This window comes from Archocentrus centrarchus, unplaced genomic scaffold (genome assembly GCF_007364275.1).
Source record: "Archocentrus centrarchus isolate MPI-CPG fArcCen1 unplaced genomic scaffold, fArcCen1 scaffold_24_ctg1, whole genome shotgun sequence".
NCBI lineage: Eukaryota > Metazoa > Chordata > Actinopteri > Cichliformes > Cichlidae > Archocentrus > Archocentrus centrarchus.
This window is the reverse complement of record NW_022060254.1, coordinates 6,878,111-6,901,217: the sequence shown is the minus strand read 5'-3', so window position 1 is coordinate 6,901,217 and position 23,107 is coordinate 6,878,111. Positions and strand designations below refer to the sequence as shown.

Sequence of the window (23,107 nt, the reverse complement as noted above, 5' to 3'; positions counted from 1 at the left end):
CTCAATGAGCCGTTCATGCTGACGGACTGACACAGATCTATTGTACTTCGTCAGGTGCTGATGAGCACATTTCAACTTTTTCCCAATAAAAATAATAAATAAAACTTGTGTTGCCTCTAATGAAGAGCAGAACAGCAGAGCTGCATATGTGAGAGAGACAGAGAGAAAAACACCACAGAGTTCTTCTATTTCCACCTCCACAGAAATGAACTCAGTGGTTCCCAGTTGATGGAGCCAGAAAGTACTGTGCAAAAGTCATGAGCCACCCCTCATTTCTTTATATTTTGCTTCCAGGACCTTCTTTTAATTTTTAAAGTGGTCTTCAGCAATAGTTTTCCGGACTTTCTGAAGGTCCTTCAAAGTCCTTCTTTGGACATTGGCTGCATGTTCACTCTTTTTCATTTCAGTCCTTCATCCTGACCATTCTCAGAGGGATTGTTTTTTTTTGGTTTGAGCTACTCCACATTGATTTATGAATCACTGAAACATAAAGAAGCGTCTAACCCAAGTGATGAACCAGTGTTGTGTCTTTCTATCACAGACAGCTGAGCAAAGAAGCAGTGTTAAATGGGCTCTTTAGGCTCTTTGTTACCAGCAGCCTGTCACAGAAACATCATCTCTGCTTTCATAGAGGTGCTCACACTTGCTGACTTTTCTGCCCTCAGTTAACTGTTATGTAATTAACGTAGACAGTGAGCTAAACATTAATGGATTCAGCAATGACGAGACGCTGTGACGTTATCTTCTGTTTTTTACTGAGACCCATTTTTTACTGTAAAACTGTAACAAAAAGGATAATTGAGGATGTACATAAGTGGTTTATCATAAAGCAAACTCATTTCCATAAACCTACTGTCACAAGTCATTACACAAATAAACATTCACATGCCCTTTAGCCTAAACTACGAAGACAGAACTAAAGGCTAGTAGCATTAGCTTATTCTCACTTAAACTAGGAAAGAGGTCTATAAGCAGAATGATAAAAAACTACAATCAAACAGACAAAAAGCTGCCTAACATAAGACAAACTATTGTGTGGTTCTACACTTACACATTATGAATTACCGAGGCTCACACACAATATTAAGATTGGTTTTCTCCTCGAAAGCTTGAGCATGACGTGGCTGTTTCCCTAACCTCCTTGCTGCTTAGGGCCATTAGCCATTAGATGGCGCTATTATTCATAATCAAAAGTGGAAAAACAACAAATCTAGCAAGGCTGACCTCTTGTGTCAGAAAAGAGATTTTAAATGTTGACCAACTGGGATTAAAACAAACAAATCTTGCTGAAAGTGTGAGGGACAGAACACTGACCAATCAACTGCAATAAGACATCCATCAGAGTTTAGGAGGAGCGTGGATCAGCGTGGTGGTGTGAAGCTCCTCCATCAGGCTGAGTGTGTCCTCAGTTTCCTGTCAGAGACAAACATCACTGATTCCTGCTGTTCACCTCTGACCTTCACACACACACACGCACACACACACACACACACACACACACGTGTAAATGTTACCTGCTCTCAATGAAGAATACACAACTTCCCCATCAGTCGACTGCTCTGTAACACACAGAGTATAAAGCATTAGACTGTGTCTGTCTGTGTGAAACACCACTGTTTTAATCAGGGGTCTCAAACTCCAGGCCTCGAGGTCCGGTGTCCTGCAGGTTTTAGATGTGTCCCTGATCCAACACACCTGAATCAAATGGCTGAATTACCTCCTCAGTATGCAGTCAAGTTCTCCAGAGTCCTGCTAATGACTTCTAGATTTGAGTTGAAGCAGAGACACATTTAAAACCTGCAGGACACCGGACCTCGAGGCCTGGAGTTTGAGACCCCTGGTTTTAGTCTTTGTGAGTTCAGTCATGTCTCTAGCTCCCCCTACAGGCTCATGGAGGAACTATAACAGGAAGTTGTTGAAATTATTTTGAATTCGGTGATGAATACTTTCCATGAGTGGTTGTCATGGTTACCTGTCCTCCTGCCAGCTTCCTTCTTATTGTTGAAGACCACCTGACCATAGGTGACCTCAGCAGGACCTGAAGACAGAAATATGAATTAAGTACCTGCAGCTTCAGCTCTGACTCTCTGATTGGTCAGATTAGGACTCTCAGAGTTTCATCATCACCTGTTTCTCCATCTGAGCCTCAGCAGCAGTTTGTGAAAGATACACAAAATGTGAATTTGATCCTTTGATCATTTACCTGAATATGAAGAGATTCATTTCCACATACACAAAGGGCCCCCACCTCCCCCTGAGTCACTGATAGTGATGACCACAAGCCTTGCTCTAAATATTAACCCCAAAAGAACATTTTTTAACATTATTATTAACATAAATGTTTTTCAAGAATCAAGAATCAAGAATGCCTTTATTAGTCCCACAAATGGGGAAATTGCAGTTAACAGAACATCCATCCAAAACAAAAACATAACACAGACAGGGGGGGGACAGATGTCTGAGGTCATGCAACCGTTTCACAACGGCGCTACCTTTAGCAGAGAGACAGAAAGAGATACATTGGGATAGTTAGGTTCAAAAAAATCATCTCATACTGTGTTCATAAAGAACACCTTACGAGGTTCCAAAAAACACCTCAGCAAAAAGCATATTGCACATATAAAGCCGGGATAGCAGTATGGTGGGTAGGGTCAGGGTCAGGAGGGGACGCAGACGGAGACGAGAGGGTGGGGGCATTGTGGAGCCCAGATGCCAGCTCCCAGGCAAACAGTTTGCTGATAGTGATGGAAGTTCATCAGCAGCCTTGGTACACCAGATCCAGCTTCACAAATCACAGAGAGGGCTGAGGGGGATAGCGGCCTTCACACATAGTTCTGGAGAGATATGATTGCCAGCCAAGGCCGGCTAGGGAGCCGAATTCTGATAATGCAGGTGTTGTTTTGGAACAGGCTGCTTGTTTTTTCAACAGCCTTCAGTCTCACTGGGAAACCATTCAATAAATCCAATAATCCAAATTCGTTAGTTACCGTCCTCACTGTGCAGAACCGTACCTTATCTCCAGATCGAACCCCTCTCACCTGCTACTCCCCAAGTCTACGGCTCAGGTTCATCAGGCTTTGAGTCTGAGTCTGTACCATTCTGGTCAGCCCATCCACCTGGGTCGGCAGCCTCTGCAGATGTCGAACTGCCGTCCAGGTTTTCTTGATTTCACGGTAAATCAGGTATCCTCCAAGCCCAAACAGAAAAGATACCGCTACCAGATAGCCAAATATGTAAGCGTCTTCCACGTCTTCCACCTCGAGGGCCGAGAAGCACACAGGTCTCCACGAGCTCCAAGAGTCGATGACGTATCCAACCGGGTCTGTTCCACTCGGACACGCAGGCTCCCCTTTCCCAGATCTCATAGTGGAAAAAATTCAGTCAATGGTCTTGAAGGCCCAGTTTGCCAAATCCATATTGCTCTCAATCTTATTCTTATTCGAACAGTGTGCAAGAGACGCTCTCACAGCAAGCAGCAAGCAGGAAAGATAGGGAGGGCAGGGAGAGAGATAGAATGCGACCGTCCCCGTCAGAGGCTGGAGCAAATTTTCTGTGCTGGGAAAGGTAAAAAAGGTATTTTAAAGGAAAGTGCAGATGAGAAACATGAATGAAGTGGATAAACTAGAACTAGAGATGAACCTTCTCCAGGTGCAGTTTTGTTCTAATCAAACCTCAGGTGAAGGTAATCAGACTGAACATGGTGGGGGGTGAATTGTCTGCTAACTCATCAAATTTGGTGCTCTTTGTTTCCTGGTTAGATTCAGAGAGGATGGTATCAAGTCATGATGAAGCTCTGAGGAGTTTTCATGAATCTTTGTGAGATTATGAAACAAAGCAGCACCATCATCATAATCATCATCATCACCACCACCACCATCGCCATCATCATCATCATAATTTCTCTTAATTTGTAACTGCAGTGCGAATTCTCACATCAGAGCAAACATCATGTGTATCAGCAGGATAAAAAAAGCACACACGCACACAAACACATGTATGTAAAGGTTACCTGCTCTCAATGAAGAATACACAACTTCCCCATTAGTCGACTGCTCTGTAACACACAGAGTATAAAGCATTAAACTGTGTGTGTCTGTGTGAAACACCACTGCTTTAATCAGGGGTCTCAAACTCCGTGTATTCCATCTAACTATGTGTTGATTGAATATAAAAAAAAAAAAAAAAAATTGTGTGTAGGGGGGTATTTTGGTGAAACACTCTTACAGTCTACCTCTCTGTGTGGTGGTGACTTCAGCATAAGTCACATCTAGAGGAGGAGAGGAGTCACTCCGTCCTGAAAAATGGAGGAAACAAAGAAGCACATTAATACACTGCTCAAAAAAAATAAAGGGAACACTCAAATAACACATCCTAGATCTGAATTAATGAAATATTCTCATTGAATACTTTGTTCTGTACAAAGTTAAATGTGCTGACAACAAAATCACACAAAAATCATCAATGGAAATCAAATGTATTAACCAATGGAGGCCTGGATTTGGAGTCACACACAAAATTAAAGTGGAAAAACACACTACAGGCTGATCCAACTTTGATGTAATGTCCTTAAAACAAGTCAAAATGAGGCTCAGTATTGTGTGTGGACTAAAGCATCCGCCAGCTCCTGGACAGTCTGTGGTGCAACGTAACGTTGGTGGATGGAGCGAGACATGATGTCCCAGATGTGCTCAATCGGGTTCAGGTCTGGGGAACGGGTGGGTCAGTCCATAGCTTCAATGCCTTCATCCTGCAGGAACTGCTGACACACTCCAGCCACATGAGGTCTAGCATTGTCCTGCATTAGGAGGAACCCAGGGCCAACCGCACCAGCATATGGTCTCACAAGGGGTCTGAGGATCTCATCTCGGTACCTAATGGCAGTCATGCTACTTCTGGCGAGCACATGGAGGGCTGTACGGCCCTCGGAAGAAATGCCACCCCACACCATTACTGACCCACTGCCAAACCGGTCATGCTGAAGGATGTTGCAGGCAGCAGATCGCTCTCCACGGCGTCTCCAGACTCTGTCACGTCTGTCACATGTGCTCAGTGTGAACCTGCTTTCATCTGTGAAGAGCACAGGGCACCAGTGGCGAATTTGCCAATCCTGGTGTTCTCTGGCAAATGCCAAGCATCCTGCACGGTGTTGGGCTGTGAGCACAACCCCCATCTGTGGATGTCAGGTCCTCATAGCATCCTCATGGAGTCAGTTTCTAACTGTTTGTGCAGACACATGCACATTTGTGGCCTGCTGGAGGTCATTTTGCAGGGCTCTGGCTCTGGGCTCCTGTTCCTCCATACACAAAGGCGGAGGTAGTGGTCCTGCTGCTGGGTTGTTGCCCTCCTATGGCCTCCTCCACGTCTCCTGGTGTACTGGCCTGTCTCCTGGTAGCACCTCCAGCCTCTGGACACTACGCTGACAGACACAGCAAACCTTCTTGCCACAGCTCGCATTGATGTGCCATCCTGGATGAGCTGCACTACCTGAGCCACTTGTGTGGGTTGTAGAGTCCATCTCATGCTACCACGAGTGTGAAAGCACCACCAACATTCAAAAGTGACCAAAACATCAGCCAGAAAGCATAGGTACTGAGAAGTGGTCTGTGGTCCCCACCTGCAGAACCACTCCTTTATTGAGTGTCTTGCTAGTTGCAAATAATTTCCACCTGTTGTCTATTCCATTTGCACAACAGCATGTGAAATTGATTGTCAATCAGTGTTGCTTCCTAAGTGGACAGTTTGATTTCACAGAAGTTTGATTTACTTGGAGTTATATTGTGTTGTTTAAGTGTTCCATTTATTTTTTTGAGCAGCAGTGTGTGTATATGTGATATATATATATATATATATATATATTAGGGCTGCAACGATTCATCGATTAACTTGATTAAATCGATTCTAAAAAATTATCGACACAAATTTACTGTGTCGATGCTTCGTTTAAACTCTGCAGCGCTCAGCTGTCTCGGTGTAAGCGGCGCTCCTCACTAGCATTAGTGCTCCGTCGTCTTTTTGTGGGTTTATTGGTGGCTGGCAAACCAACATAGAACTGCATTACCGCCACCTACTGGACTGGAGTGTGAATCACGCGCACACACACACAGATTCTAAAAAGCTCTCCGTCGCTGCGATGGATTTCCTTTAACACAGAGTGGATCATCGCTAGAGTTGCCACCTGTCTCGTAAAATACAGAACCCCGTATGTTACGGGACTCCGTGGAATACGGCTCCGTAACATGCCGTGTTCCGTACTTTACCGGACGGGTGGCAACTGTCGCTGACATGCATTTCCACGCCTCCACTGCTCTCTGTGTGTCTGTGTGTGTTGTGCTCGCTGACAATTTCAGCTGTTATTTTTGTCTTTACTTCAGCTGTAGCTAGCACAACTGGTTTGCTAGAGCGCGGGCCATTAGCACTAGTGATGGTTCGGTACCGGAAGGCCCGCCCCCCAAGACCGGGAGGCTCCATCAAAATTTTTTTTTTTTAATCCCTTATTAGTGACTAAATATAGACCTGCAGTAGAAACGTATTTTTGAGAATGCTTGTGAATACAAAGCATTACAACATTACTCACACATGCACCATGGCTCCCACAGCCACTAGTTTTTCAAAACACTCATAGCAGGCAGCGGTTTTAACTGCGCAAAGAGACGGTGAGCTCAAGTAGTGCAAAAGGAAACATTTTTCCAGCGTCCAAAACCGCAGCTTTTTCTTTTAGTAACCACCATTAAAATCTTAACTGGGAAACAGCTGGAGGTCCTTCATCAAGCACCTGATCAGCAAGTGTTAAGGTGAAGAAAAGAGAACTTTGTAGCTGCTCCATCCACCGCTGTTTGTTCACACGGCGAAAAACTGCAGTACGGAAGTTAAAATATGCAGATAAACTGTTAATAAAAAAAGTATTTCTTATCCGATTACTCGATTAATTGATGGAATAATCGATAGAATACTCGATTACTAAAATAATCCTTTTATGCAGCCCTAATATATATATATATATATATATATATATATATATATACAGTAAAAGTATTTTACTGTAAGTATTCATACCCCTTGAACTTTTCTATATTTTGTCACATTACAACCACAAACATAAATATATTTCACTGGAATTTAATGTGAAAGACCAACACAAAGTGGTATACAATTGTGAAGTGGAAAGAAAATTATACATCATCCAAAACATTTTTTACAAATAAAAAACTGAAAAGTGTGGTGTGCAAAAGTATTCAGCCCCCCTGAGTCAATACTTTGTGGAACCACCTTTTGCTGCAGTTACAGCTGCAAGTCTTTTAGGGTATGTCTCCACCAGCTTTGCACATCTAGTGACTGAAATTTTTGCCCATTCTTCTTTGCAAAACAGCTCAAACTCAGTCAGATTAGATGGAGAGTGTTTGTGAACAGCAGTTTTCAGATCTTGCCACAAATTCTCGATTGGGTTTAGGTCTGGACTTTGACTGGGCCGTTCTAACACATGAATGTGTTTGGTTTGAAACCATTCCATTGTAGCCCTGGCTTTAAGTTTGGGGTCGTTGTCCTGCTGGAAGCTGAACCTCCGCCCCAGTCTCAAGTCTTTTGCAGACTCCAACAGGTTTTCCTCCAAGATTGTCCTGTATTTGGCTCCATCCATCTTCCCATCAACTCTGACCAACTTCTCTGTCCCTGCTGAAGAGAAGCAGCCCCAGAGCATGATGCTGCCACCACCATATTTGACAGTGGGGATGGTGTGTTCAGAGTGATGTGCAGTGTTAATTCTCTGCCACACATAGCGTTTTGCATTTTGGCCAAAAAGTTCCATTTTGGACTCATCTGACCAAAGCACCTTGTTCCACATGTTTTTTTTTTTTTTTTTTTTTTTTTTTTAAAGCCTGTCATGTCTGGTAGATCTTGCAAGCAGAACTGTGATCTGAATGCGTTGTTGTGCCAAACATATTTGCTATTTCAAGATGAGTTCTATAGGTTCTCAATAGGCTCTTCTTGTTGATGTTTTAACCCTTTATTTTATTTATCTGAGTTATTTTTTCACATACAATTTAACAGCCAGAGCTGACAGGCTGAAGAAGAGGAAAATAAAGAAAAGAAAAAGGGAGAGAGAAAGGGAGCAAAAAAAAAAGGGGAAAGAGCACAAGTCTATTAATCAGATAGTTCATCACTTTAACATATAAAAAAATACTATCAATACTTGCAAAAATAAATTTGTGTGTGAAAAACAAAATTAACAAAGCATGTTACGCACACCAACAATTTTGTTGAGTTGTGATTGAGTGGGCGTTTGTGTCTGTGTCATGTTTGTGTCTGTGTCATGGAACGTACTTACCAATGAGGGCAAAACGCTGCAGCTCCACCCATCAGAAGCCAGAGGCAGGTACGGAAAGCCCCCGGAACCCCAGGCCACCAGCAGCCCACCAAGAGCCAGGAAGACCCCCGGCCACTCAGTCCAAAGACAACCGCACACCTACCCCAGCAGACGGGAGAGGGTGGTCTCAGACGGAGCCCCCCCAGTCGAGGAGCGAGGGCTCCAGGGAACCCAAGGCGATGAGAAGCCAGCCCCCCCCCCAGCGGCCAGCCCCCTGCACTGGCCGGCGGCAGGGCCCCCGGGCCCACGGCACCCAAGGACCGCCCGACCCTCCACAGAGCCCCCCCCCACGCCGAAGAAGCCAACGCAGCCCTGCACCGCACCCCCAAGGGGGGCAGGCCAGCACCCACGCCAGAACATCCAGCCCCACCCAGGAACCCTGAGGCACCCCCATCCCAGGGGGGTAGGGGGGAGGAGGCAACCAGCAAGGAGCGGCCAGGAGGCAAGGCACAAGGCCCAGACCCAGGTCCAGCCATACATACAAACACACCCACACATCCGTGTACACATTTATGCACAGATACTCATACATGCTCATACATACTTACCCACACACAGATATGCCATACATACACATTCACTCACCCACCCATACTCACGGAGACGGTGACAAATACACAAAGACACACATTCATCCATAGCTACCCACCCTCTGAAGGCGGGGCAAGTGGAAACCACCCCAGGGCCAACAGCGACCCCAGGACGCCACCAGCCCGGTCCCCAAGGAACCACCCGACCCCTACCCTGGGCGAGGTGTAAGAAATCCTCCCCAACTTGTAGGTCTATGTGTTAATGTTTGTGAGTGAATGAGGTGTATAGGGTGCAGTTAAAATTGAGGGGACAGTTATGCCACAAGCACCAACTGTTGGTCATCAGTGCTTGCCCACACTGCCCCCCCAAAACCCTCCATGTCTAAAGTGCAAATAAAATTTGGGGACAAACAGTGACGAGGATCCGAGTGGGGCCACCTCAGCGGCCCCACCTCATCAACCTCTGAGTAACATGCCTGCCCCAAAGGTCCTATGTGTATCAGGTTGTAAGTGTGTATGTGTTGTGAGTTATAATGACTAAAGTGCAATTAAAACGGAGAGGCAAGTGGTGGTGCAGCTCTCCACGTGGCCTCTCCATCCTACATCTGTGAGTGATGTGTATTCTGTGTGTGTGTGTGTGTGTGTTTGTGTATGGGGAGGGGGAGGGGGGGGGGCATATGACCAGGAAGAATCCTGGAAGAAGAGAGCCAGCTGTCCGCTGGCTCAATAGGCACCCCGACCTCCCACACCCCAGCACAGGGCAGGGGGAGGTGAGCCCGGGGCCGTGGTGACAGCATCCCGGAGCACTGCAGCACCCGAGGTTGGCGCCCTCGCCCCCACTGCAGAGGGTGGCCCGCTCCCCCTAGATGCCCATTCACTCAACAATAGACACAAACAAGCGACAGGACATACTGGCCTGGGCTTGGAAATACAGTGCCCAGTCCCCCCCAACCACCCCACCGTGGCCCCATCCCCCACCCCACCCCCCTGCAATGCAGGCACCCCAGGGCCCCAAAAGCGTAGACCGGACATCCTGATGCCAGGCCAACCCACCCCACCCGGTGGCGCGGCCGGGACAGCAGAGGCCCCCCCCCGCGCCAGGGGGGACCCACCGGGAGCCGGCGCGGCCCCAGTGTCGGGGCCCCAGACCCCAGCCCCCAAGCCATACAGGGAAGACCAGCCAACCGATCCACCTCCTCTGTTCAATGATGGTTGTTCACAGTGGACATAGATGGCTTCCTTCCTATTCTCTGTAGTTTGTGTGTGTACAGAGAATAGGAAGGACAAGAGGAACAACATTGTCATCCCATATGTGTCAGGCTTGTCAGAGAAACTCAGAAGAATTTTCTCCAAGCATGACATCTCAGTATACTTCAAACCAAGTCACACCCTAAGACAAAAACTGGTTCATCCCAAGGACAAACCCGCCAAACACAAGATCAGCGATGTAGTGTATGCTGTTCAGTGCAGTGAAGAGTGCTCGGACCTCTACATTGGTGAAACCAAACAGCCTCTTCACAAACGAATGGCACAACATAGAAGAGCCACCTCGACAGGACAAGATTCAGCAGTACATCTGCATCTGAAGGAAAAAGGGCACTCTTTTGAGGATGCCAATGTTCACATTTTGGACAGGGAAAACAGATGGTTTGAAAGAGGAGTGAAAGAAGCCATCTATGTCCACTGTGAACAACCATCATTGAACAGAGGAGGTGGATTACGTCACCAACTTTCCCCCGCTTACAGTGCTGTCCTGAGCTCCCTTCCCAGACGTCTCAACCCCCATTCACACCTTTGTTCCAGTGACCTCAATAGGCCACAGGAAACAATGGAGCGGAGTCCTAAATTGGTTTCAACTGAAACCACTGATTAAATATGACCCACGCCCCCTTCACACCTGGGCACATGTGTTCACGCACATGATCAATAGAGGGTCATAACCACCTCCAGGGGACTACACCCACAGGGGTTTAAATACCTGGGTCTCTCCACCATTTGGTTGAGAACTGAAGAAGCCTTTCGGATGAGAGGTGAAACGTCTTCAAGAAACAAAAAGAAGTCCAGTCACCTTTTTCAAGCTCCAGAGACTGCTATGACCTGGATGACTGAGAATCTACACAGACATACCAGCTACATAGGCATCCGGAGTCCTCACCCACCCTCCTACAAAGCACATTAGGAGCAGAGCCCGCAGCCCACCACCCCCACTAAGTAATGGAGCTGATCAGTGGGAACCAAAGAGAGTCAAATTCCTCCAATTTGTTTTTAGAAGAAGCAGACATTCTCTCTAAACTAACATGATCTACTAATAAATTTCTGTACTGAGTAATACATAGTTTATTTTTTGTCTTCCAGTTCATGAGGATCATCTTCTTAGCGATGCACAAGGCAGTAAGAACTATGTGTGATATATTTAACTCCATAATTAATTCACTGACATCACCTAAGATGCATAGTCTGGGGGAAGTTGGGATACGACAGCTAAACCATGTGGATAGATCTTCACAAATCCTCTGCCAAAATCTCTGAACTGGTACACAAGACCACAGAGCGTGTAGATGATTATCCTCTGAATTGCTTGTACAGTGGGTGCATATGTTTGAGTGTGTAAGGCCCATTTGGAACATCCTTTGTCCAGTGTAGTATGTTCTATGGAGAATCTTATATTGTACAAGTTGTATTTGGGGTCTTTTAGTCATTTTGAAGATATTTAAACATATTTCTGTCCATAAATTTTGATCCAGGTTGACAGAAAGATCACGCTCCCATTTTGCAATTGGGAGGGAAACTGAATCATCAGTTTTTATTAATAATTTATATAATTTTGATAACAATTTTGGGGTACAGAGGTTAAGAAATTCTGTTACCCAAGTAGGCATTTCTAGATTCAATTGATTAAGGTTAAATCTTCCCTGTAGGACGGACTTAACTTGTTGATATTCCAGAAATCTACTGTTGCCAATTCTATATTTTGATATAAGTTCTTGGAACGTGATAAGATTTCCATCTTGGATAATATGTTCTAAGTTATTTATACCCTTATCACGCCATAACGGAAAATTCAGCATTTTCTTTTTCTGACAAATATCTGGATTGTTCCAAATGGGTGTTAGTTTACAGGGGATGAGTGAAGACTTAGTTATTTTTAAAAATTCCCACCAGGCTGTCAGAGAGGTATTTATACTAAGGACTTTATAGCAGTTATGATGTTTAATACTGGAACTAATGAAAGGTAGATCTGAGATTTTTATTTTTCCACAAAACGCCTGTTCTAGATCCAGCCATGGGTTGTCTAATGAATTGGATTTGATCCACTTTGCAGTGTATTTCAATCTACTGCTTAAGAAATAGTAATAAAAGTTTGGTAATTCTAGACCTCCACTGTGCTTTGGCTTTTGTAAAGTTTTTAAGCTTATTCTTGATGGTTTGTTTTTCCATAAAAATTTTGAGATGTTTGAATCTAGTGACTTAAACCAAGGAAGAGTAGGTTTATTAGGGATCAATGAAAATAAATAATTAATTTTTGGTAAAACCATCATTTTAATGGCAGCAACTCTCCCCATGAGTGATATAGGTAAACTGTTCCAACGTGTGAGATCACCCTCCACATGTTTGCTGTGTCTCCAACATGGCTTCTGGAAAACTGCAAACGGGACTTTTTATGGTTTTCTTTTAACATCTTCTTGCCACTCTTCCATAAAGACAACATTTGTGCAGTGCACAACGAATAGTTGTCCTGTGGACAGATTCCCCCACCTGAGCTGTGGATCTCTGCATTTGGTCCAGAGTCACCATGGGCCTCTTGGCTGCATCTCTGATCAGTGCTCTCCTTGTTGGGCCTGTAAATTTAGGTGGACGGCCTTGTCTTGGTAGGTTCACAGTTGTGCCATACTCTTTCCATTTCCGGATAATGGATTGAACAGTGCGCCGTGAGATGTTCAACGCTTGGGAAATCTTTTTATAGCCTAAGCCTGCTTTAAACTTCTCCACAACCTTATTCCTGACCTGCTGCTGTGTTCTTTGGACTTCATGATGCTGTTTACTCGCCAATATTCTCTTAACCAACCTCTGAGGCTGTCACGGAGCAGCTGTATTTGTACTGAGATTAGATTACACACAGGTGGACTCTTTGTAGTCATTAGCAGTCATCAGGCAACTTCTGAATGCAATTGCTTGCACTCAGAGAAAAGGGGGCTCAATACTTTTGCACACCGCACTTTTCAGTTTTTTATTTGCAAAAAATGTTTTGGATGACGTATAATTTTCTTTCCACTTCACAACTGTATACCACTTTGTGTTGGTCTTTCACATTAAATTCCAGTGAAATATATTTATGTTTGTGGTTGTAATGTGACAAAAATAGAAATGTTTCCAAGGTACTTGTAGCTGTCCTCAATGTCTGCAATGAATATATATAAAACGGCCTTCATCAAGAGCATCAATGGAAATGTGGAGAACAACTTCAAGCCAGTTGCACAAGTCAACATCAAGTGTGGGATTTACCAAGGAGATGCTCTCTCCTCACTGCTGTTCTGCACTGGCCTTAATCCCTTCAACCAGATCACTGACAAGACTGGCTATGGAGACTACAAGATGGAGCAACCATCAGGTAACCTTCTGGTAGCGTAGTTCTGACTACTTTTCCTCTCTTTGTTACCATCCGACTACACTTCTCCAGTCCAAATGACATTCCAATATCATTGGTATAGAACCTGGTGGTTTGCATCAGTGAATCGATATCTCGTTCATTCTCAGCACACAGCTTGATGTCATCCATGTAGAGAAGGTGGCTGATGCTTGCTCCATTCCGTAGTCAGAATCTGTAGCCAGTCTTCTTGATGACATGGCTGAGGGTATTCAGGCCTATGCAGAACAGCAGTGGGGATGGCAGTGGGTAGGTGTTCGCCTTGCAGCCGGAGGGTTGCTGGTTCAAGCCCCTGTCCCTGCGCTGCGTTGTGTCCTTGGGCAAGACACTTAAAACACATTGCCTAACAGTAGCGCCGATCTCTGGCTACATGATCGCAGATGCTCGTCTCTGGATGAGTGATCTGGAACGATCATTTTGTTGTGTGCCTTGTGCGCACAGTGACAATGACTTGAATCTAATCTACATAATCTGCTAACACAGTTTTGGGTGTTTTCATGGTGTTTTATTGTTTGGAATGGTTTGAAAATTTGATAAAAATATGTTTCTGTCTAACTTTCTGTAAAAGTCATCAACACCACTGTTGCACTGTATTTTGGACAAAAGTTTCAAGTTGCATTAAAGACAAGCTTACAAAAGTTTTAAAATAATATTAATTTTACAAGAATAATACTAATATTTTTTTCTTTTTTGTAAAAACATGATTTTTGGAGTCCCCAGAGACCTCAGTCTGTAATACATATGCAGTAAAAATGTTGGTAGGATGATGGTTAACCTTAATTCTAATATAGGTCAAATCCAAGATGGCGCCGCGAATGGATGCCCTGGTACTTCGGTGCGCTCTGTTTTGTTTGTTTTTGTGCGTTATTTCTGTGTCTGGACACTCTTCTGGGTATTCTTACACCAGAGAAGAGCTTTTCAACATTAGGTCCACAACACCTCCGGATTTATTTCCTGTTTTTGTCGCATCTGCGGCGGATTTATTACACACTCTGGCCCAGAAAGTGAGACGCCGAAAGAGAGGGAAGCGCGCTGGCGTGCTTGTGAGGCTAAGGAGATGTGGATTACGCACAGCCTTACCTGGGATTTTCCTCTCCAACGTGCGTTCACTTAGGAACAAAATGGACGAACTGACACTGATGAGGAGCATGAATAGAGACTTTTCCATATCCTGTGTGTTATGCTTCACGGAGTCATGGCTGTGTGAGGAGATACCGGACTGCGCGCTCCAGTTGGAGGGATTTCATCTCCTCCGCGCAGACCGGCAAGCTGCGCTTTCCGGCAAGGCTACAGGTGGAGGAGTCTGCTTCTACATAAACAGTGGCTGGTGTACGGATGTGACAGAGATTGCTAAGCACTGCTCTCCCTCACTGGAATATCTTTTCATTCACTGTAAACCGTTCTACTCTCCGCGGGAGTTCGCTTCATTCATACTGGCTGCTGTTTACATCCCGCCGGACGCGGACGTGCACGAGGCCCAGTGCGCGCTCACAGAGCAGATTCTGTGCATGGAGCGGACATACCCGGACTCTCTTATCATCGTACTTGGTGACTTTAATAAAGCCAGCCTGAGACAGGAACTTCCCAAATATAAACAATATATCACATGTCCGACCAGAGAGGAGAAGACACTAGACCACTGCTACAGCACGATAAGCGGGGCTTATCACGCAGTGCCCCGCGCTGCACTCGGCCTCTCTGACCACGACATGATCCACCTGATCCCCGCGTACAGACAGAGGCTGAAGCTCTCAAAACCTGTGGTGAGGACAACAAAGCAGTGGACCCGTGAGGCTGTGGAGGAGCTCCGCACATGCTTCAAAACTACAGACTGGGACTCAATGAGGGCTGCCTGTGACAGTCTGGATGACTACACGGACACTGTAACCTCGTATATCCACTTCTGCGAGGACAGCATTGTGCCATCACGCACCAGGGTGAGTTATAACAGTGACAAACCCTGGTTTACTCCCAAACTGAAGCAGCTGTGGATAGAGAAGAGGGAGGCTTTTAAAAGTGGGGACAAAGACTGCTACAAAGAGGCCAAGTACAGGTTTAGCAAGGAAGTGGCCACTGCTAGATCACATCACTCTGAGAATATACAGCAGCAGATCTCAGAGAACGACGCGGCCTCTGTATGGAAAAGCTTTAGGCAGATTACCAACTACAAGCCTAAAACCCCCCACTCCACAGACGACCTACAAACTGCAAATAGACTGAACGAGTTCTATTGTCATTTTGATGATCAGTTCAGCAGCCTTCACACCTCCACCAGTCCCAACTACAATACAGCCAACACAAATATTCACCCCCCAACCTCCCCCACTCCCCACACCTCAGAGAAGCCCACATCATCAAGGACTCCCACCCCAGAGTCCCCCTCCTCCCCCACCCCCACAGTCTTTTGTATTCAGGAGGACCAGGTGCTAAAGCAGTTCAGGAGTGTCAAAGCTCGCAAAGCTCCAGGTCCAGATGGTGTCTCACCTGCCACACTGAGACACTGTGCTAACGAGCTTGCCCCATTGTTCACGAACATCTTCAACTCCTCACTGGAGGCTTGCCACGTGCCTGTCTGCTTTAAAACCGCTACCATTGTTCCTGTCCCCAAGAAGCCAAGGATCACTGGACTAAATGACTACAGACCTGTGGCACTGACTTCTGTGGTCATGAAGTCATTTGAGCGTCTGGTGCTGTCCCACCTCAAGTCCCTCACAGCCCCCCTTCTGGACCCCCTGCAGTTTGCCTACAGAGCCAACAGGTCTGTGGACGACGCCATCAACCTGACTCTGCACTTCATCCTACAGCATCTGGACTCCCAGGGAACCTACGCCAGGATCCTGTTTGTGGACTTCAGCTCTGCCTTCAACACCATCATCCCTGATCTCCTCCAAGACAAGCTGTCCCAGATGAACGTGCCAGATCCCGTCTGCAGGTGGATCATTGACTTCCTGATGAACAGGAAGCAGCACGTGAGGCTGGGGAAGAATGTCTCGGACTCCCGGACCATCAGCACCGGCACTCCTCAGGGCTGTGTCCTCTCTCCTCTGCTCTTCTCCCTGTATACCAACTGCTGCACCTCTGACCACCAGTCTGTCAAGCTTATTAAGTTTGCAGATGACATGACTCTCATTGGACTCATCTCAGACGGGGACGAGTCGGCCTACAGGATGGAGGTCAAACGTCTGGTGTCCTGGTGCAGCCACAATAACCTGGTACTGAACACCCAGAAGACAGTGGAGATTATAGTGGACTTTAGGAAGCACACAGCCCCTCTACCCTCCATCATCCTGACTGACACCCTCATCACCACAGTGGACTCTTTTCGCTTCCTGGGAACTACCATCACCCAGGACCTCAAGTGGGAGCCCACCATCACCTCTGTCATCAAAAAGGCCCAGCAGAGGATGTACTTCCTGCGGCAGTTGAAGAAATTCAACTTGCCAGCAAGGACCATGGTGCAGTTCTATACTGCCATCATTGAGTCCATCCTCACCTCCTCCATCACTGTGTGGTACGCTGGAGCCACCACTAGGGACAAACAGAGACTACAGCGCGTTGTGCACTCTGCTGAGAAGGTGATTGGCTGTAACCTCCCATCTCTCCAGGACCTGTACTCCTCCAGGACACTGGGGCGTGCAGGTCGGATCACAGCCGACCACTCTCACCCTGGGCACAGACTTTTTGACCCTCTCCCCTCAGGCAGGAGGCTACGGTCCATACGGACCAGAACCTCCCGCCATAAGAACAGTTTCTTCCCCTCTGCTGTTGGACTCATGAACAATTACCCTAAGACTGTTACCACCACCCTCCACAAACGCTGATGACCCTATGTCTATGCACCTGTCTGACTGCACTGATGTACATATTAGTGGAATATAGTCTACATTTTTTTATCTTTTAATTAGTCTCTGCACTGTATATTTTGTAATTTTGTAATATTGTGCTATAGTTATAGCTCTAATATCTCTGTATATTTGCAATTTGTATACTTGTATATTGTCTTATAGTTTTTATACTTATTTGTTTTTTTTTTCTGTAAGCACGAAGTACCGCAGCAATTTCCTAATGCTGTGAACCTGTTCACCCATATGGCAATAAAAACCTTCTGATTCTGATTCTGAATACTTAGAGGAATGTTTGAAAGATTTTTGACAGGTGGGGGGAGAACTATAACCTTATGTCCTGTAGTGGAACACTAGAGGTGACCAGAAATAACAATGGGTCAAACTTAATAAACAAACAAAGTAACAGCATAAAAGTATTTGCTGTCACCTCACCATCTGCACAGTTGGTAAGGTATAATGATCACAGCATGCTGTGACTGCAGGATGTGACCTCTACACATCATCTGTCTGCTTTCTGTTGACAGAGAGTGCAGAAAGTTTCACTTCACATTATAAACTAATTTAAGAAACGTACATGTTTAAAGTGAAACCTCACAGGTTTGTTTAAACTTCACTGTAGATAAAAAAGCCTTCATGTGAAATAGAAATTAACCCCAGAGTGAACGTGACACTGGAACTCAGCTAAAGACGAATGAGTTAACCAGTTAATACTTGAATACACTGTAAAACACACAGAGTAAGTTAAAATAAAGAACTCTAAAATCTAAACTAGCTAATTAGTAAAATCTGAAATATTAAGAAGCAGTTGCTCTCAGCCTGCATTTCAGTTCAGCAGCCAAACTACAGAGTTCTTCCCTTGGCTGTGTCATTTCCTCCTGTCTTACACCGCTGTCACTCTGCCAGGAACCAAATGCACCAATGTGAAATGGCACAAAGGAAACAGCTGTTTCTTTTTACTGATTCAGCATCTGAAGCTGCTGAAGCTGTTTGTCCTCCACTGCTGAAACTGCTTCCAAGAGCCTTTCAGAGGAGGCTTTAGAAATGTGATCCTGCATGTGACACTGTTTGATTTTTGTATGCTTTATATGTTTGTACGAGTGAACACACAATCCACACTGAACTGTTGAGTCTGACAGACTTCATACCTTTTAGTTTCCTGCAGAAGATCAGAACTCCAACCAGAACCAGAAGAAGCACAGAAACCAGACCTGCTACAACTGGAATGATGGAGGAGGAAGTACGAGGAGGAGGGAGGGCTGTGGGAGAGGAGGGAGGAGAAGAGGGAGGAGCAGAAATACCAGGAGAGGTGCAGGCTGTGGTGCTCTGTACATGAGGAGGAAGAGCTGTAGGAGAGATGATGAAGATGGTTCAGTCAGTTTATTATCAGGTCAGCAGATTAGTGCTGGTCTTTAAACAGGAGGTGATCTCAGTGTGCTGACCTCTGACCCTCAGAAAGCTTCGAGGAGATGATCCCAATGTATCAGTGGAACATGAGTAGAGACCTTCATCAGACTGCTTGATGTTAGTGATGGTGTGCTCTGATTTAGGTACAGATCCAACATTACTTCCATTAAAACGGAAATAAGCTGCGACTGTGTCACCATCACTTGGTTTGCAATGCAGGGTGATGTCACTTCCTGTCCTCACAGGAAGTGCAGGGATCTCCAGGATCAGAGAACCATCTGACCAACAAAGACACAAACAGAGTGATTCAGAGACAGAGTTCCACCAGAGAGACAGCTGCAAACATCTGTCTGTACCTGAAACACTGATGGAGACTTCATCGCTCTGCTGTCCAGAAAGGTTTTTACAGAAGAAATTTCCACCAGAGTGAACGGAGAGATCCAGAACACACGAGGATTCATGAACCGTCCCAAAACCTCCAGCTGCTCCACAGTCCTCAATGAGTCCTCCTCTGGTCCTCTTCACTGTCCATCCATCAACTGTCTGTCCATCATCAACACAGCTCAGAGACACTGAAGAAGATCCTCTGAAGAACTGCTGAAGGTTTGGGCTGACAGACAGAGAGACTGGAGGACAGACAGACAGAGTAAATGTGTTTGTGTTCTTGTTGGAGTCTCTGATTGTTTTCACTTCCATCAACTCACCTGCAGAAACAGTCAGTGCAGACAGCAGCAGCAGCACACACACACCTGCAACCAAGGTCAAAGGTCACTAAAGGTCATAGTTCTTTAGAGGTCAGACAAAACTGTGGGGGAATTTAATTTTTTAGAATATAGCTTCACTTTGGGATAGAACAGTGCATCTAAAAATCAGAAGGTTGGTAGTTTTTAAGTATGTTTGGCTAATATACTGAAACCTGAGTGGGTCCCGATGCCTTCATAGGAGTGTGAATGTGTGTGAATGTTAGTGGCTTAAGCATGGAAAAAAGTGTGAATGGGTGGATGAGGCTGTTAGTAAAAAAAAGCTTTGAGTGCTGCAATTCCTTAGCAACCTCTGGTCTCTAGAAAAAAAAATTGTAAATTGGTTGTAAAAGTGGTATATAACACTGGAAGACAAATGGAGAGTTTGAGAGGTCATTAGAATCTGCTAACAACCAAATCAATTGCAAGGAGGTTTTCAGGTGTGTGTTACCATAAAGCCACAATCTTCCCAGGAGTGCACATCCCACCCAAATCACTCCAAGGTCAGCCAAAATACGCCAGAAAAAATCCAACTCAAAATCCCAAGAGCTCCATCTCAGACTCTATTGGCCTCAGTTAGCATGTTAAAGGTTAAAGTTCATGTTCAGTCTTTTAATTGTACTGTTAAGAAAGGCGTGTTGGAAGGGTTGCTGTCTCTGAAAAGAGCACGGCTGCACAGCTTAGATTTGCAGTGTTGCATCGGAACCAACCACAAAATTTCTGCAACAATGGGCCTCGTTCACTAGTATTTGCATAGAAATGTTCCCACCCTGTGTAAACAACAATTGTGTACACAAAATATCATCTGATTCCTTTAACTGGCACATGTTCTTCTTACTGTTAGTGATTCAAAATGAATCTCAGTGAACAGGCTTGTGCAATCAGCATACTGCCACGCCCCATTTTTTTTATAAAAAAAACTGCCATTTACACAAAGTGGTGATGATAGTGTAAGAGAGACTCCTGCACCACTAAGGCAAATAAAGCAGCAGAAAGTCAGCCTGAAGAAACTGAAACAATAATGCCTGAGGAGGAAGCCAGAAAAGGCGGAGCTTTCCAAAGTTTTTTCCACTGGACTGATTTGGGCTGAAATAATGTAAGTTCTGAATATCACTGAGACATTGGTAATAGTAGGAGTATTATTAGGAGCAATGCAATTGATACCAGGCCATCATCACTCATCACTCAACAGTTTAAAGAAGTTTTTGGTCCAAGTACAAACAAATTCAGGTACAAAAATATTGACAAAACACTAATTTTAGTTTGAAACATTCGTATGCATGATTTATACACAGATTTGTTCTCATGCACTGTTTCTGAATGAGGCCCAATGCCCTTTAGACAGAGAAGACCAAAGTGGAGATGCTTGGCTGTAATGCACAGCACCATGTTTAGAGAATACCAAACTCAGCATATCAACACAAACACCTCAGACCAGCTCTCAGCATGGTGGTGGAGGGATGAGGATTTGGGCACCTTGCATCAATGAGTCATGAACTCGTCTGTATACCAAAATATTCTAAAATCAAATGTGAGGCCATCTGTGCCACAGCTAAAGCTTGGCCTAAATTTGGTCACTGCAACACATCAATGATCCCAAGCACAGCCGCAAATCTCTGACAGAAAAGCTGAAAAAAAAAGAACCAAAGTACTGCAACGGCCCAGTCAGAGTCCAGACTTTAACCTGCTGTGGTGGAACCTTAACAGAACTGCGCATAAATGAATGCTGCAAACAACTGAAGTAATGTCATGAAGAAGTGAAACAGTTCCTCCACAACAATGTGAGAGCTTCATAAAGTTATATAGAAAACCATCACTGCAACTTATTGCTGCTAAATGTGAATCTACAAGCTACTGAATCGTGGGATTTAACAGGACTGCAGAGTGTCCTTTGTTACATATTACTTATCTAGCTAATCTTTTGTATGTAATCTCATGTATTCAACAAACCGCTCAACATCTGCACCAACCACAGTGTGTGAATCAATGTATCTGTTATGGTAAAAAGTATGTAATCAGCATTAGAATCTAAAGGAGACCCTACAACAGGGTTCTAAGAATTACCATGGTTCTCATTAGGGCTGCAGCTATCGATTATTTTAGTAATCGAGTATTCTATCGATTATTCCATCAATTACCATAGTAACTGGATAAGAAATACTTTTTACATATTAACAGTTCTTCTGCGTATTTTAACTTTTGTACTGCAGTTTTTCCCTGTGTGAAACAAACAGGGTGGATGGAGCAGCTACAAAGTTCTCTTTTCTTCACTTACTGATCAGGTGGTTGATGAAGGATCTCCAGCTGTTTCCCAGTAAAGGAAAAAATCTTTGTTTGAACACTAGAAAAATATTTCCTTCCACTCCATCTGAGCTCACCGGCTCCGCCTCTTTGCTTGTGCAGACAGATTGCAGGTAAATCAGCTGACTGCTGCTGTTGTGTTATCAGTGTTTATGTTGAAAAGCTGGGGGCTGCATGAACGTAATCTTGTAATGCTTTATATTCACAAGCATTTTCCTAAATACGTTTTACTGCAGGTCTATATTTAGTCACTAATCAGGGATTAAAGTATCAAAAATATTTTGACGGGGAAGGGGTCCTTCCGGTACCGGACGATCACTACTGCGAATACCGGCGCTCGTTAGCAGTATGTCCGGGAGCTGAAGTAGAGAAAAAAATAACAGCTGAAATTCTCAGCACAGCGAGCACAACACACAAAGACAGCAGAGAGCAGAGGAGAAGTGGAAAAACATGTCAGTGATGATCCACTTTGAGTTAACTGACTGACTGAGTAGCTTTGAATGGGGACCTGCTGTATTTGGATCCTGCAGCTTGTGTAAATGAAGAAGGTGAGTCAGATTTAGTTCATAAAGCTGACACATCCCAATCATTACCATGTTTTAATCAACAAACACTCACACTGACTCAAACACTTTGTTTATTACAAGTTTAGTATCTTTGTGGCTAGGAGCAGACACTTTCTGTGATCTCTGCTGATTTGCTGACTCTTACCCAAGGAGTAGCAGTAACTGGTCTGAGTGTTGGACTATCTCACAGTTACAGGTCAGAGGTGGTAAACTGTGGGGACTATAATCAGCAGGTGAGGCTCAAACTGTGTTTTAGTTCAGTTTTTGTGCTGCTGTGAGTCACTCTCTGCTGGAAATGTGTGTTTTCCTCTACAAAGGTGTGTTAGAGCTGGAATGAATGGATTAATGAGAGTAGGAAGACGAGGATTGACTCACCAAGGAGCAGAGAAACAGATGCAGCCTTCATGTTGTCTGGATGACGACTAAAGGAAGTCTGACCTACAGAGCGATGGCTTCAACTACAGCATCTTCACTTCCCTGTTCACACTCAGCTTCACTGGCTGCGCCCTGCATAAACCTGCTGCTATTATAATGGTATGTTTGTCTTAATGGAGTTCAGTGTGGTTTAGAATTTCTGTATGATGGTGAGACCGCAGCAGGTTGATTTAGATACAGTGGGTACGATTTCTGCTCGAGTTGTTCTGACGTAATGCAGAAATATTAGACAGGGTTCTAGCCAGAAATTTTTTTCTGCCCGTTGCCCACAACCCATCACCA

General features: G+C 44.9%; 1 protein-coding gene across 1 annotated transcript; it reads right to left on the bottom strand.

Moving 5' to 3' along the window:
- Window positions 1-18,762: 18,762 nt before the first annotated feature.
- LOC115775662 (uncharacterized) lies at window positions 18,763-22,796 on the bottom strand. The gene is made up of 4 exons (XM_030723134.1): window positions 22,766-22,796; window positions 19,488-19,532; window positions 19,140-19,409; window positions 18,763-19,061 (listed from the first exon to the last, which is right to left on the bottom strand). The coding sequence occupies exons 1-4, from the start codon at window positions 22,794-22,796 to the stop codon at window positions 18,763-18,765; spliced, it is 645 nt and encodes a 214-aa protein (XP_030578994.1).
- Between the last annotated feature and the right edge of the window lie 311 nt (window positions 22,797-23,107).